General features: G+C 40.9%; 1 protein-coding gene across 1 annotated transcript; it reads left to right on the top strand.

Moving 5' to 3' along the window:
* Positions 1–8: 8 nt before the first annotated feature.
* TKTL2 (transketolase like 2) lies at positions 9–13704 on the top strand (the record flags this gene model as incomplete). Its single annotated transcript, XM_082838178.1, is given in 11 exon segments — positions 9–126; positions 11868–12056; positions 12059–12099; positions 12101–12242; positions 12245–12492; positions 12494–12671; positions 12674–12762; positions 12764–12948; positions 12950–13220; positions 13222–13521; positions 13525–13704. Coding segments are annotated over 11 exon segments (1941 nt in total).
* Between the last annotated feature and the right edge of the window lie 3301 nt (positions 13705–17005).

Consider the following 17005-nt stretch of genomic DNA (forward strand, 5'->3'; position numbering starts at 1 on the left):
CCTGGAAGATGGTGAATGATCCGGAATCTGATGAGTTACAGACATGGAGGTTGACCAGATGTGGAAGATGGGGGACTCTGGCTAAACCGACTTTCCTGCTAAAATTGAACAATCAGATACGAACAGGCAATCCAAAATTCCAGGCCTAGTTGAAAAAAAAGAGTTCAGAGGAACCTGAGTAGAGTTTGGTAAAGGAGAGAATCTTGTCACCTGAATGAAAGGAGAAAACCTGGCATGACAAGGAGCTACAGGTGGGGAGAAGTGGGGTATATGTGTGCAGGTGCATGAATTTAATCAACAACTGTAGCCACTGAAAACTAGATTAAATTGTAAACAAGAATGGGTGACCACAAGATCCCTGAATCTAGGGGCAAGGCTTTTAAGCGTGTGAAAGCGCATTCTGTGTGAATCTACACTATGAAGGGGGGCACCCTTGTAGTATCTACTCTGGAGGCACTACTCTATTGAGAACTCTGGTTAATCCAGAACATTTGCACCCTACTTCTATACGATAACCGTTTCCTGTGAAGCCAACTTAACACCCACTCGACCCAGTTTCCGAAATCCGGCCCGCTGCAAGTCATCATCCTGAGTTCTATGTTACTGCAAATCCAGTAAGCATTAAATTCTTGTTCTGGCTATTTCAGCTGTTACTAATTGCTCTACCGATCACAGAATTCCCTACCTGCTCCTACCCCATTCTTAATTTCAAATTGCCAACAATCCAACAAACCATGTATCTTCATTTTTTTTTCATTTTAATTTGGGTTTGAAAATAAAAGATTTTGTATTTTCCCCATTCAGATTCAACCCCTAAATAATATTGATTATGGGCAAGACACCATGTTCAAAATACACTGTAGCAAATGCAAGAATGAGTTATACAAAGTAAGAGTACAGTAATGTACTATATATATATAAAGTACAATAGTGAAGACTAATATTTGGTCATAATTTAGTGTGTACATGTACCACAGTGAAAAGCAGAATGAAGCCTCCTACTTCTCCCCCCCAATATCACACCCCTGCACCCTGCCACCCAGTAGAGAGTTGGGAGATATCTTTAGAGATGTTTCCCTGTGCTTTCACAAACGTACTAAGGCATGTGTGTGTGTGTGTGTGTGTGTGTGTGTGTGCGCGCGCGCGCACGCGCATGTGTAGGGGTAAAGTATTGATTAACATTAAGATACTGATATAATAATACAGGAATACTTTCTAGGGTAACCACTAAAAGAACAGAAAACAGGGTATATGACTTTGAATAGGATACAAACTAGAGAAAATGAAATGATAAAATATTCAGATAACTCAAAGCAATGAAATAAAAAAAAGAAACATAGGACTGTAGGGAAAATTTTAAAAATATGGTGGTAGATTTAAATCCATATAACAATAATTATGGACTAACTGCCTACAATTTAAAAAATGAATATTTTACATTGGATTTAAAACATACAACTGTGTTCTGTTTATTGAGACACATCTGAAACATAAGGAAACAGGAAAATTAAAAGTCAAAGATGGAAAGAGGTATACTAAACAAATACCAAAAGTACAGACATATTAATGTTATAGAAGATAGACTAAGTCAAAAAGTATTATGGTAGTTAGAAGAGGTCACTTCATAAAGATAAAAAGGTTCCATTTTAAATTTATATACTTATATTCACCTAGTAATATAGCCCCAAGTATATAGTGGAAAAACTGATAAAATTTCAAATAATGGTAGAAAACAAACAGCTTTAGAGGAAAATTACCTTTTTCAGTAATTAATAGAACAAGCTGATAAAATATTTACAATGATTTGGAAGACTAGACCACCAACACAATTTGACCTAATGGGTCTCATAGAATGCTGCTTCCAGTGCTTGCAAGAATACATGTGTTTTCCAACATATATGGAATAGTTATCAAAAATTATCATATTTTGGGCCAGAAAGCAAATCCAGACAAATGTGAAAGGACTGAAATCCTACAGAATGTGTTCTCTAACCACTGTGCAGTTAGACTAGAAATCAACAAGAAGAAGATAGCTGGACAATTCCCATATAATTAGAAATTAAGAATTACACTTTCAAATAAGTCGTGAGTTAAAGAAGAAATCATACGGGAACTGGAAAATATTTGGGGCTGAAATGATAACAAAAATACTACATATCCAGATCTGTGAGATACATCCGAGGCAGCAATCGGGTCCTTTAGTGTATGTATTAGCGCCTCAACATAAATGTTAGGAAAGAGGAACAGCTGAATATTAATGAGCTAATCCGCACCGAGAGGCCGGGAAAGGAACAATAAGGGAAATTCAGAACAGAAGGTGGAAGAGAGTGAAGACCAGAAATTATTGAGATTGAAAAAATACATAATTGAGAAAAGGAAAGTAAAAATTTGGTTCCTTTTAAAGAATGATAAAATTGATACATTCCTGCAGGACCACTCAAAAACTTTAGAGTAGACCCAATTAACCAATACTGGAATTGAAACAGGTGATATCACTCCAGATGATGCAAGCATTAAGAGGATATTATGACCAAATAAATTTAAATAAAATAGCCAAATTCTTAAAAAAAATACAACCTATACAACTGACAGAGGAATAGGAAACTTGAATATTTCCATCATCTCTAAAAATGCTACTCAGATATCTTCCCACGTTAAAATTACAAACACAGATTTTTTTAGATTTTATAAATACATGTAAATAGGAATAGAACACTACTCTTTAATATGATAAAAATGTGGATCGGTACTAGTGATAGCAGATATCATTGTCTTATTCCTGACCTCAAAGAGCAAGCTTCTGTTTGTTTATCCACTTTGGGAAACCATTCTGGCATTATCTGAAAAGTTGAAAGGTGTACATCCTCTAATCCAGCAGTGGCATTCCCGGACACATACCCTAGGAACTCCAGCCCATGTCTCTCAGGATACATATACGAAAACATTCCTAACAGTACTGTTTGTAATAGCCCAAACTAGAGAAAACCTAATTGTTTATCAACAAAAATAGAAAAATAAGTGTGATAAATTCTATACAGCAATGAAATTAACAAACTACAGTGATGGTAAACATTAATTTTTAATCGTAATATAAAAGAAGTAATAGACAAAAGGATACATACAGTATAAGCTCATTTGTAAAGTTCATTTATAATGTTCAAAAACAGGCAAAATGAGCTACATTTTCTAGATATACTTTCTTAAGTGGCCAGCGATATTCTTAACCTGAGTGGTGGTTACCTTGCTGTTTACTTTATAATTTTTCTTCATGTGTCACACTTATGGTTTATGCACTTCTATGTTTGTAGGCTATACTTCACAGGAAGAAGTGTTAAAAAAATTTTAGCACAAATGTTATTACTCCATTGTCTTTTGCATCCAGTTTTACTGTTGAGAAGTCTCACTTTAGGCTAATTGTTGTTCCTTTGTGGGTGGTTTACTTTTTGTGTGGAATCTTTTCATAAAATTTCTCTTGCCTTTGCTCTTCTGCAGTTTTACTATCGCGTGTCTAGGTATTGGTATTTCCTTATGTGTCCTGATACTCACGGCCTCTCAATTCCTTTTGGGGATTTGTATTATCTGGGTATTGATAATTCTGTTCTCCCAATCTTTTAGCCCTTCTCCTGTATTTTCTGTCTCTTTATTTCTGCTGCCCCTTGGATTACTCCTAATTTCATCTCCCAGTTTATCCTTTTATTCTTTCATGTAATCATCCTGCTAGATATTCCTTGTGCCTTCATTTTAACTACCTTACTTTTAACAGATATATATCATATATCACTTGTTTCTAAAAGAGTTTATCACTTTGCTTTATTACCATATTCTTCTTCAACTCTTGAACATGTATTGAACTCATTTGAAACTATTGGTTCATCTGTTCCAATAACTCTGCTTAAGGTGGCATGTGTTGTTCAATTTCATTATTTTTTAACTTTCTGTTCGAGGAGTCGTACTCCTCAGGTGTGTATTTTCCTTGAACCAGTAGCATCACATTTCACTGACGGAGTCAGCTCTCTTGTCCTGTAATGTGTACTGGGGACATGCCGAAAGTCACACCCTCAACTGTGTCAGTCTTGGAAAGTTTGAGAACACAGAGGATGAAATCACAGAGGACAGACTCCAGGGACCAGAGTATTTCTGCTGACAGGAGAGCAGGAGGCTGAGGGCCCGAGGGCAGCTGTCGTCCTGTGCCTGTTTCCGTCTCTCCTTATTTAGCTGGGCCCCATCTCCTCTGCTAGTGCCTCACACCACTGGGACACCAGTGTTACTCCCCATCCCTAAGGTGAGGAAGAGAGACAAGAGCTCAAGTTAACAACCTCTCCAGATCCTCAGACAGACATCCTCCTCCCAGGCCACTGCCTCCCACCATGACTCACCAGTTCCCATCTTCCTAGGGGGTTCACAGTTGTAATCTCACTTCTAACAGCCAATTCCTTCCTGCTGCTGTCATTTTTCAGGGTTGTTTTCGAGGAGCCTGTGCTTCTTTACCATTTTATCCTACTTATTGTTAGGCATCCTGATTACATTAATAGAATTAGCCTTTTGTCATATATGATGTAAATTGGTTGGTAAGTTTTCTTTTGAACGATCTGTGACAATTTTTTTGCGGCGGAGAAACCGTAAAATGTCTTTCAGTAGGGAGCTAGTTGTTACACAAAAGAGGTAAAGGTGATGCCCTATAAAGTCGTATCGTGTTTTCTTCCTCACAGCAGGCTGGGACCCAGGAACTCAAAAGCCTGATCGGTGCCAAAATCAAACTTTTACACATCCGATTATCTGAAATATAGCTCCAAAGAGCAGATGTTTTGCCATTTAGAGTCTCCCTGCTTTGCACACCCTGTGAAACATCACCCAGCATAAGCTACCCGTAGGCGAGATCAACCCTGGGGCTGTGAAAGACCCCAAGCCACTGCGGCTCGTCGGAGCTACCTGGGCCTAGGGTCTCCCCTCTCTGATGCCCACACCACTACCCTGCAGGAGAGTGGCTCCACCCTGCCTTCGGGAGGGGTCAGCGCTGAGAGGCTTTCCCCGCCCCCGTGCAAATCTGTGGGAGTGACTCCCAATAAAGGTGGTTGTGCGCTAGTGCCATCTCGTGGTCACATCCTCGAGCTCTCGCTACTCTAGTTAACAAGTCAAGATTATTTGCTGCTGCTTTAAAAAATGATTTATATCAGTTTTACTGATGTGGGCAATTTTATAGACTTGTTAAGTTGAAAAAGTGAGCTATAAGACAGTGTGCGTAAGAAATCCCACTTAGAACAAACTGTGGAAGGAAGACAGTATAGAAAATATCAGCAAGGATAACAATCAACTGTTAATAGTTTACGAGATGAGGCTTGAGGTGGGGGGAGCTCGGAAAATAACTCTTCACTCTTCTTCTCTAGTGGCTGAATTTTTTAAAGCAATATTTTTAAAACTTTTCCAATTAAAAAAAGGAAGATTGAGAAAAGCTGAATTTGATGATTAACATGGTCAAAGACTGTGGTGTCATCAGAGATGTGTTAATACAAACAGAAACATATGGGCTGGTGATCAAGCTTAGGGTTCAAGTGCACAAGTCCTAGCCTGTAGCACCTCAGAACTTGACCTTATTTAGAAACAGGGTCATTGCAGATGTAATTAGTTAAGATGAGGTCATTACTGGAGAAGGGTGGGCCCCTAATTCAGTACGACTAGTGTCCTGATAAAAAGAAGAAATTTGGACATAGACACACATGAAGGAGAAGGCCGTGTGAATACTGGAGTTATACGACCACAAGACAAGTGTTACCATTTGAACTGCTCCCCTCCCACCCCCAAAAGATGCCTTGGAGTCCTAAGCCCTACCTCAGAGCGTGACCTTGTTTGGAGATAGTCTTTCCTGAAGTAGTCAAATTAAAAGGAGCTTGTTAAGGTGGGCCCTAATCCAAAATAACTGATGTCCTTATAAAAAGGGGAGATTTGGATAGAGACATGCATAGAGGGGAGGGAGCCACAGGGAGAAGACAGCCATCTGCGAGCCAAGGAGAGAGGCCAGGAGTGGATCCTTTCCTCATGGTCCTCAGAAGGACAACCTTGCTGACACCTCGATTTTGGACCTCCAGCCTCCATGGCTGTGAGATCATCACTGTTGTTTTAGCTCCCACCCCCAAACCCCAGTGTGTGATCCTTTGTTACCGCAGACCTACTGCTTTCTCCACTTCTTGTTCTCAATTTTGTCAGGTAATTCTACTTACTTGCATTAAATTTAATGTTCAGAACTATATATGTATATTTTTTGGAGTTAACAAATGAACTTTTGTTTATTACACACCAAGTTAAACTTACAGGAACTTAGACCATTTGGAAATTGATCTGAAAGAAAGAACATAATAAATGGAACAGAAATAAATAAGTCCCAAAGGAAACCATGACACTAATTAAACTCTGGAAATGTAATTTTCCCTATTATAATTTGTGTTTCTGATTCACGAATTGTCTTATAATTTTCTGCTACACTTTTGTACCATACGTGTAGCAAGCAGAAAAGTTCCTAACTACAGCTATGTGTGCAGGGGCATTTTCTATCAACGTTTCTGTAGTCAGAGTTTCATTTGCCTTGCCCAGGATTCTCCGGAGGACTGGGGTGCCTAGATTCATACTAGGACAGATTTTCATGGAGGTAACAAGACGAAGAACTCCCTAGTCTGACTTTGGCAACATTGCAAAGCCTCGCCTTCCCCACGTTCATTTTCTCTCTCCTAACACTATCAGAACAATTTTCCCAAACACTGCCGTGATCAAGATGTTCAGATGATAAAACCCGTTCCACTGCACTTCACCCTCAACCCAAAAGCAAGAGAACAAAACAACACTCAAAAACAACCCACCTGGCTCTATTTCAAGGCCTTTTCAAAATCTGGCTTCCTGCTTTCCCCTCACTGTTCTCAGCATGAATCTTCCCTTCCTGTCAGATTAGAAATTCTCTTTTTCTACCTTTGTTATCTTGCTCTTGACTTCCTATCAAGGTTACACTAACCAAAATCATACCCATTCTACAAAACCTAGGTTACCTGGAGAGTATATGCCCCATGGAAGGTATTATGGTTCAAAATATTTTAAAGTGCTGTTCTGAGACTACGATAGGATAACTAGAATGAGACTTACCCTTTAGCCATAAACAACAACAAAACTAGAGACACTATAGAAAGCAATAGTGTTCATATGTTGGAAAACAGGCAGGGCAGAACCGTGATCCCTAGAGAATAAAAACAAACAAGGTAAGCCACATCATCTTCCTGGAGGCACTTTGCAGACAGCGCTGCAGGGAAGGCTGTCTCACACAGAGCACAGCAGAATTCTGGAGGTCTCTACTAGGCCAGGCAAAGCATAACTTCAGGGCAGTAAATGAAACAGTTCCCAGAGCTCACAAAGCGCTGACTGACACAACTGAAACTTGACCGGCCAAGAGAAGAGGGTCCTTGCTGAACACCTGGGACCTTCATTGGAGACCCCAGGGGAGGTTATGCTTTTGCAGTAACACCAGAGTGAAGCATACCTTGTATCGGTCTTAACAAACTTCAAAAAATGTAAAGCACCAAGCTGTCTGCTAGAATGAAATCCAACACCCTTTAAAAGAATTTAATGAAATAAAATATAGCACCCCCAAACAATGTCCATCATTTAATTTTTAAATTACTAGCTATTTCAAAAAGCAGAACAGGGTAACTCACTGTCCGAAGAGAAAACAGGCAATAGGAGCAGACTTAGAAATAACTGACTTAGCAGAGAAGCACTTTATTTTTTTTCTCAGCTTTATTGAGGTATAATTGACCTATAATATTGTGTAAGTTTAAGGCATAAAATGTGATGATTTGATACACATTTATATTGCAAGATGATTACCACAATAAGGTTAGTTAATACAGCCATCTCCTCAGTTATCATTTGTGCGTGTGTGTTTGTGTCTGTGGTGAGAACATCTAAAATCTACCCTCCTAGCAACTTTCAAATACATAATATAGTATTTTGAACTGTAGTCACTATGCTGTACATTACATTCCCAAGACTTCTTCATCTGAGAAGCACTTTAAGAAGTAGGTCTACCTTCTTTAATACATTACTGTCTACCTCTCTCTCCTACCAAAAAAAATAAGGACTCTATATAAACTATGGAAAAAGTAGAACCATCAGTGATAGCATCGGCCATAAATTTCAAAGTAATAATTCAAGAAAGTAGAGCACCTTTCTTCCCCCAAGAAACTTACTGCCCTACACAAGAATCTTACCCTCACTCACTCCATACTCAGCCCACTAAACTAACCAAATTCAAATAAAGGAACAAAAAGGATGAATTAATCATTTGTGTCTTTCATTGATAAAATTCCATTTTAACAAAACTCAACAGTTCAGATAAGATATCAGCGAAATATCAGTGTTCCCGATCTAAATATAACTCACTCCCAAACAGTGGAAATGTATATTTTCACAAATTGGTGTAGACCTCCTGAGTAATCAGTAGGTGTGTTTTGTTTCCTCAGAAACTGCACTTACCAATTCTTGCTATTTATATTTTTTCCTCCATAGCTATCTGTATTAGTGCTCTGGCTGGGTTTTATTTTCATTTGAAGTACACACACAATAAATTCTTTTTCATACTATGAGAAAAAATTATAGTGAAAAATTTAAACAAAGGTAAAACAAAATATTTATTTATTTACAACATGCCTTAAATCAGGGGTAAAAACTGGCAGCCTGAAGATACGGCTTCTTCCCCCAACAAAATGTTCACAAATTTTTCAATGTTGAATGCCTTTAGGTGGGCTTGTATCCTCCAGTTTGTCACAGGCCCCTCCAATCCTCTTACATTATATCCTACATTCATTTACGCATTTAACTCCCTACTCCAGTAGGTACTTGAGTTTGCCAATCCCTACTTTAGGTGTATAAACCAAAATTAACAAATGAATAATTTCTTCCTATTTGCAGAAAACTTCTGACTATCTTCCAAAATGACTTCTAAAATGAGTAATGGACTTTTCTCCAAGACAATTAAAATTTTGCCATGTTGGCTTAAAACTTGGGGGCTGGCCTTTTGTCAGTAATAGTCTCTTCTAAATGGAGAAAATAGAATGTGGTGTCATGTCTCTGATTTACTTGACCAAGCTGTGTTCATGGCCACACTGGGTGATCTGCATTATCAAATTATGCATACTTTATACTTATATGGTTACTTTCAACTGCATATTTGAAAATATATTTTAAAAGACTAAAATGCCTACAAGGAATATTAATAATTTATATATAAATTTCCATTCCTTTGTTTAAAAAAATCTCAGAACACTTTAAAATATTTTATAGATAATTTACAAAACATTCTTTTTTTATGTAGTTAAAAAAGAAATCCACACGGTCTCACAGAACAACAGAGGGAAATTCACACTCACTATCTAGGGTATTAAATCTTCAAGACTACATTCTTTTCTTAAAAGAATTGATCTTGGGGCTTCCCTGGTGGCGCAGTGGTTGAGAGTCCGCCTGCCGATGCAGGGGACATGGGTTCGTGCCCCGGTCCGGGAAGATCCCACATGCCATGGAGCGGCTGGGCCCGTGAGCCATGGCCGCTGAGCCTGCGCGTCCAGAGCCTGTGCTCCGCAACGGGAGAGGCCACAACAGTGAGAGGACCATGTACCGCAAAAAAAAAAAAAATTGATCTTTACTAATGTTAAGAACTTTCCGTTTAATACTTTTGGAAATAGTTGTGCAATACTTTAAACGAATGGAAGAATTTGGGAACTTTAAAAGAAATGTTAAGTACCTCTTATTTCTCCCATTTTCTTCAGGTAAACACTGCCTCATAGACCATTTTTATACTATCACGTTTACCAACTGTTTGGGTTTATTAGAGCTCTCCTTAGCCAAAATAATAGTGAGTTGCCTATGTTTATATTCACTGCCTTCCTGTCAGCCCCTAATAGTTTGCTATTATGATACTACGAATATTTTTTTCTTTAATTTCCATCTGTACTCCCAGTCCTAGTTTGGTATGTTTTTATTTTCTCTTCCTTTTTTAATCCAGTAAGCAAGCACTAATTTGTAAAGGGCATGCAGAGTAATACAAGATGACCTTCTAAGAATTTTTCCGACTCCAACATTCCTTCAGCAAGTCTTAAAATCTTGTCAGTGTCATACCATTATGGTTTATTCTAATATGTATTCTTAAAAATAAAAACGGTACAATTAAAGTGGCAAATAATATTTAAAATTTTTTCTGAGATATAAGAGATATATAAAGAGTAGCAAGACCCCTGAGTTAGTTGTTTACAACCCAACTGAACATTGAGATTATCTGGGGAGTTTTAAAAATTACCGATGCCTAGATCCTTTACCCAGAAATTCTGATTTAATTGCTTTGGAGTGCAGCATGGACATGAGATTTGTTTTTTTAACTCCTCAGATGATTCTAAAGTACCACCAACATTGAGAACCACTGGTGTAAGCCTGTCTGCAGATTACTGATTCTTAACCTTGACTAAACATCAGAACTGTGAAACAATAATCAGTATCAAGGCTGCCAAGAACAAAGAGCTTTACTGAGGTCTTAGGAATTGCAATTCTGGAGACACAGATTGGGGTAAAACTGAGAGAGTGTGCAGGGAAGAGAAAGAGTCAGGGGCTTATAAAGACAAAAGCCACAAGGTTGTTAAAGTTGTCTGGCAAGAATTATGACTGACCCTCATGCAGGAAGGAGATATTTGTCCTTAAGTGATAGGCTATGAGAGTTACTTAGGGTAAGGGTCCAACAAGCATCTTAAGTTTCTGGAACGTTGGGCAGGTGTTCTGGTGTTCAGGTGTTAAGACAACCAGCGGCCAAAAGTTCGGAATCCATTCGGAATCACTTCTTCAGTGGCCTCCCAGCTCCATTTTGGAGAGTTCTCTTAGCAACACCATTTAATTTTCCTCCCAGAGAATCGAAAGGTGCATTAAAACTATAGGGTCCGAGACTTCTAGTTCCATAGATTAAAATTCGGCTTGCCTAAGGTGGAGTCCAGGCGTTTTGCTTGTTTTTTGTGTCCAGTGTGATGATTTTAATGTGAAGTTAATAATCATTATTATAATTACTCAAGAATCAAGCTGCTCAACACCGCAGAGTGGGAGAGGATATAGTGCTGTCATTGTGCTTTTGTTTTTTTAGACAATAAGCTATAACCCTTGCCCACTAGAAGTGTTCCATGGCACAAGTTTAGTTTTATAACTGAAGCAAATAAATTCATTTTATTTAAAAGTTATTATTACTAACAGTATTTTAGGGTATACTTGGGAAATTGCAGTTCTAGATATGCCACCATTCAGCGGGTCTAGATTTGACCTTTCCTGCACCTTTTGGTACTTCTATCTGCAAGTCACAGACAGGATTTTCAGCTGCTCTGAAAAGTCTCGTTGACACAGAGCTGCCATATCGGTTAGATTGAAAGTGACTTTGGATAATTCCCATTAATGCTCGGCTACAGAACCGTGAAAATGCCTCGGACGTGGCTTCGAGGAATGAAAAGAAGCACGACTTCAACAAACAGCTTCCCATAACACACGGACAGAAGAATGCCCCCCTTCTGAATTTATACCACGAGTTAGGGTATAAAGACATTTAATTACTTTTCATAATGTTGAACATGGCAGTGACAAAGTAGTAAAAACCCACTCACCGGAAGAAGAAGGCGTAGCAGGGAGAGAACCCAAGGCGGCTTGGCGAGCAGTTTCCTCAGGGAGGCGGGCCCAGCGAGCGACGTCACCTGACGAAGCCGCGGCAGCGGTCACGTGACGGCAATGCCCCGCTCGTTCCCCCGGGGGCGGGGCCGGGGCGCGCTGTTACGTGACGGAACCGTCCTAGCACCGCCCCTTTCGCTCCTCAGAAACCGGGGAAGACGCCAACGTGGCAGACACCGCCCCCCACCCCACCCCCCGAGGACGCGACCACCGTGCTGGTCCTGCAGGACTTGGCCAACCACCTGCGCATCCGTTCCATCAGGGCCACCCCACGTCGTGGTGCAGCGCGGCCGAGGTCGTGTCGGTGCTCTTCTTCCACGCGATGAGCTACAGACAGAGCCGGAGCCGCCGGACAGCGACAGGTTCGTCCTCTCCATAGGGCCATGCGGCTCCACTGCTCTGTACCACCTGGGCGGAGGCGAGCGGCACCAGTGAACCTAACCTGCTGAACTTGAGGACAATTCACTGTGCCCCGGGGGGACATCCCACCCCCAGACTGTCGTCTGTCGATGTGGCGACAGGATGGCTGGGTTGGGCGCCGCGTATGGAACGGCTTATGCTGGCGAGTACTGGACCAGAGCCAGCTACCGGGTGTTCTGCCTCCTGGGCGACGGCGAGGCCTCGGAGGGCTCTGCTTCCCACTACTGTTTGGATAACCTCGTGGCAGTCTTCCACGTGAACCGCTTGGGACAGAGTGGCGTGGCGCCCCCAAAGCACCGCGCAGACATCTGTCGGCGTTGCCGCGAAGCCTGTGGGTGGAACACTCGGGTAGGGAGTGGATGGCCAGGACGTGGAGGCCTTGTGCCACGCGTTTTGCCAAGCGACTCGAGTGAAGAGCAAGCCCGCTGCCGTAGTTGCGAAGACCTTCAGGGGCCGGCGTATTCCAGACGTTGAGGATGCGGAGAACTGGCATGGAAAGCCGGTGCCAAAAGAAAGAGCAAATGAAGTCATCAGAGTCAGATACGGACCAACAGGAATCTCATACCCAAACCCCCTGTTGAAGGCTTACCTCCAGTCAGCGTCACAGATATAAAAATGACCATGCCTACCTGATTATAAAGCAGGCGACAAGATAGCTACTCAGAAAGCATATAGTTTGGCTCTAGCTGAACTGGGCCATGCACATGAAAGAGCCATTGTCCTGCATGGCGACCCAAAGAACTCCATCTTTTCTGAGATATTCAAGAAAGATCACTCTGAGCGTCTTATTGTTTTACTGCGGAACAGAACTGGCCTGTGCCACACGTGGTCGAACCGTTGCTTTTGTTAGGACTTCAGCTGCCTTTTTGACCAGAGCATTTGATCAGATCCGGAAGGGAGCCATATCTCAAACCAGGGTCAGTCTTAGTGGTTCCCACTGCAGGGTGTCCGTTGGTGAAGATGGCCCCTCCCACATGGCCCTGGAAGATCTAGACATGTTCCGAAGCATCCCCAATTGCACTGTGTTCTATCCAAGCGATGCCGTCTCGACAGAGCATGCTGTATATCTGGCTGCCAGCCCCAAAGGGGTTGTGCTTCGTTCAGACCAGCTGGTCAGAAACTGCAGTTATCTATACCCCACAAGAAAATTTTGAGATGGGACGGGCCACGGTCATCCGCCACATTGTTAATGACAAAGTCACAGTTATTGGAGCTGGAGTTACTCTGCCTGAAGCCTTAGCGGCTGCCGATGCTCTTTCTCAACATGGTATTTCTGTCTGTGTCATTGACCTGTTTACCATTAACCCCCTGGATGCTGCCACCATCATATCCAGTGCAAAACCTACAGGCGGCCGGGTTATCACAGTGGAGGATCACTACTGAGAAGGTGGCATTGGAGAAGCCATATGTGCAGTCATCTCTGGGGAGCCTGGCATCCACGTTCATCAGCTGGCAGTGTCAGGAGTGCCTAAAAAAAGCGGGAAACCTAGTGAATTGCTGGATATGTTTGGAATCAGTGCTAGACACATCATAGCAGCTGTGAAATCCACTTTAATGAACTAAAATAGCTGATTTCTTAAAAAGTCAGTCTGTTCACATTGGTTTTAAAACACTGGTCTCTTTATATTACATTCATGCTTGTAGTGACAAAGCTATCATTTATAGTGTTGGGCCTTTTTTTGTTTTTTAAACAAAGCCATTTAACACCTTGCCTCATTCCTAATTCAGAAATTCAGGTCAACTACCTTTCTCTCAAACTGTGACTATATATACAAATGTCACTCTCATTTCTGAATCATTAAAGCAAGTTATAATAGTTTAAGTAACAGAATAGTAAACAGAACAACGACCTCATACGAAGTTTGATGATAAGACTACAAATAATCGACCAGGTTGGGAATTAACATAGGGTAACAGTTCTTTAAATGTGTGTAATTTCTTTGTATGTAAAGAAAATGTGAATTTCATTGTAGACTTCAGTAGCCTAGGTTTTGAAGCAAGTTGGAGCTTTCATGTAATGCCATCCTACCTGCAGCTTCCTGGATAATGTTTGACTGCAGTTCCCTGGGCATTTCCTTGGAAGTTTGCCTTCATCTCTCCTCTGCAGTTTAGAGGCTGAAGGACAGCAGTGAAAGCTCTTATGATGTACCGTGCTGCTTGCAGTGACTGTTCTGTAAAGAGGTGAAAGCCTGACTAGTTCTAGTTTGCACACTACACTGTTTCGTGAGGTTTCAGAAATGTTTCATTTTCTCAGTGACCAAACCAGATTGCTAACTTGATTATATTCATCTACTAAGGACACTAGAGTCAGTGTAATAAAGTATTTAAAAACCAATAGCTTTATTCAGTTTATGCCATGTACGTGTGACTTGGTTTCTCTCTGATAAGGAAAAACCTTCTGTCTAAACTGGAAGCAGAAAGAGTCATGTCCCCCAACAGTAATCCTGGGAAAAGGTCCGAGCTGCAGACAAATCACTGGAAAACAACGTGTGGGCTGAAGCAGGCCCCTTGCTTTTCGCTTTGAGTACGTAGATTATGTGGCTGGAATACAAGAACAAAGTACCAGTCAGGAAAATCAAACACGGACCCAAGGTTCAAAAGTAAGTTTAAAATTACTTTTTGTCAGGAAATTAGCTCCTTAGTTTTATTACCTTCACTAAGTGCCCTCTTTAAATTCTTTGGAGACATAACCAATTTGTCTCAGGGTCATTGTTCTAGAAGGTATTGCAGAGACCAGAAATTGCCAACCGGGGAATCAGAGACGTTGGGGCCTGCTCAGGATGGTAGTAGTGCTGTCTGTCCTTTTTCTCTGAGCCGGTTCTGGTTTCTCCTTTTGAAAACTGATCATGATAATTGCTCTATTTCCTAAGATTTAAAAATTATTTGTAAAAATTAGAACAGTTGCTATAGGATTACTATAGAAATTTAGAAAATACAAATGCACCAAAAAATTTACCTCATTTGTCTCACAGACACACAAAAAAATCCACTTAGAGCCTGTGATCTCTAACTGTAGATCTTCCAATATGGTCATTCCCATCTAGTAACATCAATCAAATATGTCTGTGAGTGGGTTGCTACTGAATAACAGTTCTTCATCCTTAAAGCTTTCAAACCCTAGTATTGATGCAGAAACAGAGTAAAATAAATAGATAAAATACCAGCACAAAAGTACTTGTCCTATCTTGAGTGTGTATACTAGGAAAGGGCTTCAACTTTTATGGCTTGTAACTTGAATGTGGGGTGCAAGGTGGTCTGTTTGCAATCAAACATGCATAAACACACCTTTAATAATGACAGCAGATCAGGGTTTGGTTTTTCTTTTTAATGACTAATGGAATCTCGGAGAGGAACAAAAATGTTTTTTGTAGGAGGGTGGGGAAGCCCTTAATCTCTCCTGTAAAGGTTGTTCCATGGGGCGTCAATCCATGGCTATCAGGTGCAGAGAAAAGAAATAGGAGGTGAGACTTCTTACCTTGTGTCTACAATTCTTCAAGTAAGATGGAGTCAGATCCAGTTGTGTTGTATTGAATATTCTCTAGCTTTGAGTCAGTCTGTAGATCTTGTAAGTGTCCATGGAAATCAGAGAGTCGTCCTGACTGACGCTAATCCTTGACCACTAAAGCTTGTGAAGATGCAGTTTTGATTTGGATGAACACCTTGTCCCTGGGTTAACTCAGGTCTCCTATTCATTGTTTTGCCTAGAAGAATGTCATCTAGATTATCAGGAAAGCTTGATGACATTCCAGGGACAGCTATGACTACAACGGCTGCCTTGCTTATGCTTTTGCTAGCGAAGACCAGCAATCAGTCATCGAGACTATCACTGATCATTCAGATGGTGAATGGCTCTCAGGTTACTCCCTGATTTCTATGACTCTTAGAGATAGCAAAAGAAGAAATCAGGACATTAAACTTTTATTTTACTTTATCTAAATACATCAGTGGCTCTTAAGCCACCTGGAAGGTCAATTGAGGGACCCATTTGGGAAAATAATTTTTTTAAAAAAGTAAATTGTTCAATGTTTCTGATGTCTAAATTATGTAACAATAATGTGAGGTATTGATAGAGATTTAACATCCCCAAGTTTACTGAACTCTGCAGGAATTACTACATACTCCAGGGCCCAGTCGGGGGTGTGGTGGGGAGCCCATGAGAAGTATTGAGCTGTTTTGGTGGCCATTACTATGGTGATATGTAAGGGAGGTTCTGAGACATTGTTGTGATAGGAGTGTATTGTTCTTAGAAACTATCATCTCCTCCAACTTTCCCAGTCCTTTCACTGATGGGGGTGGGGGAGAGTTTCCCTGAGGGAATTGCTTACAAGGTTTGGGGTTAATTCCCAGGAGTATTTCCTTGCAAGACTGGATGTTGGTTTAGACATGGTCTTGCTTCCCTGACCTTAGAGATGCAGGGATGGAGAAGAGCAGGGGATAGCGAACACCAGCAGGCAAAATCCATTAGCCTTCTGATTTTGTGTGGCTGCAAGCGACGAATGACTTCACAGTTGTAAATGGTTGAAAAAAAATTTTAAAGGGTGGTATTTCATGACACGTGGAAATTGTATGAAATTCAAATGTCCATGAATAAAATTGTATTGTAACACAGCCATATTCCTTCGTTTACCTATTATCTGTGGCGCCTTTGGAGCTACCTAGGCAGAATTGACATTAGTTGTTGACATCAGTCATAGTTGTGACACACACTTTATGGTCTGCAAAGCCAAAGGACTTACTCTCTGGATTCTTACAACTGAAGTTTGCACATCCTGGGGTAGAGCATTGGAGCCAGATGAGGGTGACCATATCCAGGTGGAGGGGATAAGGATGGCCCCTTAAGGTTCAGGCTTTACAGCCACCTCTA

Source organism: Leucopleurus acutus (assembly GCF_964270905.1).
Source record: "Leucopleurus acutus genome assembly, chromosome: 4".
Taxonomy (NCBI): Eukaryota; Metazoa; Chordata; class Mammalia; order Artiodactyla; family Delphinidae; genus Leucopleurus; species Leucopleurus acutus.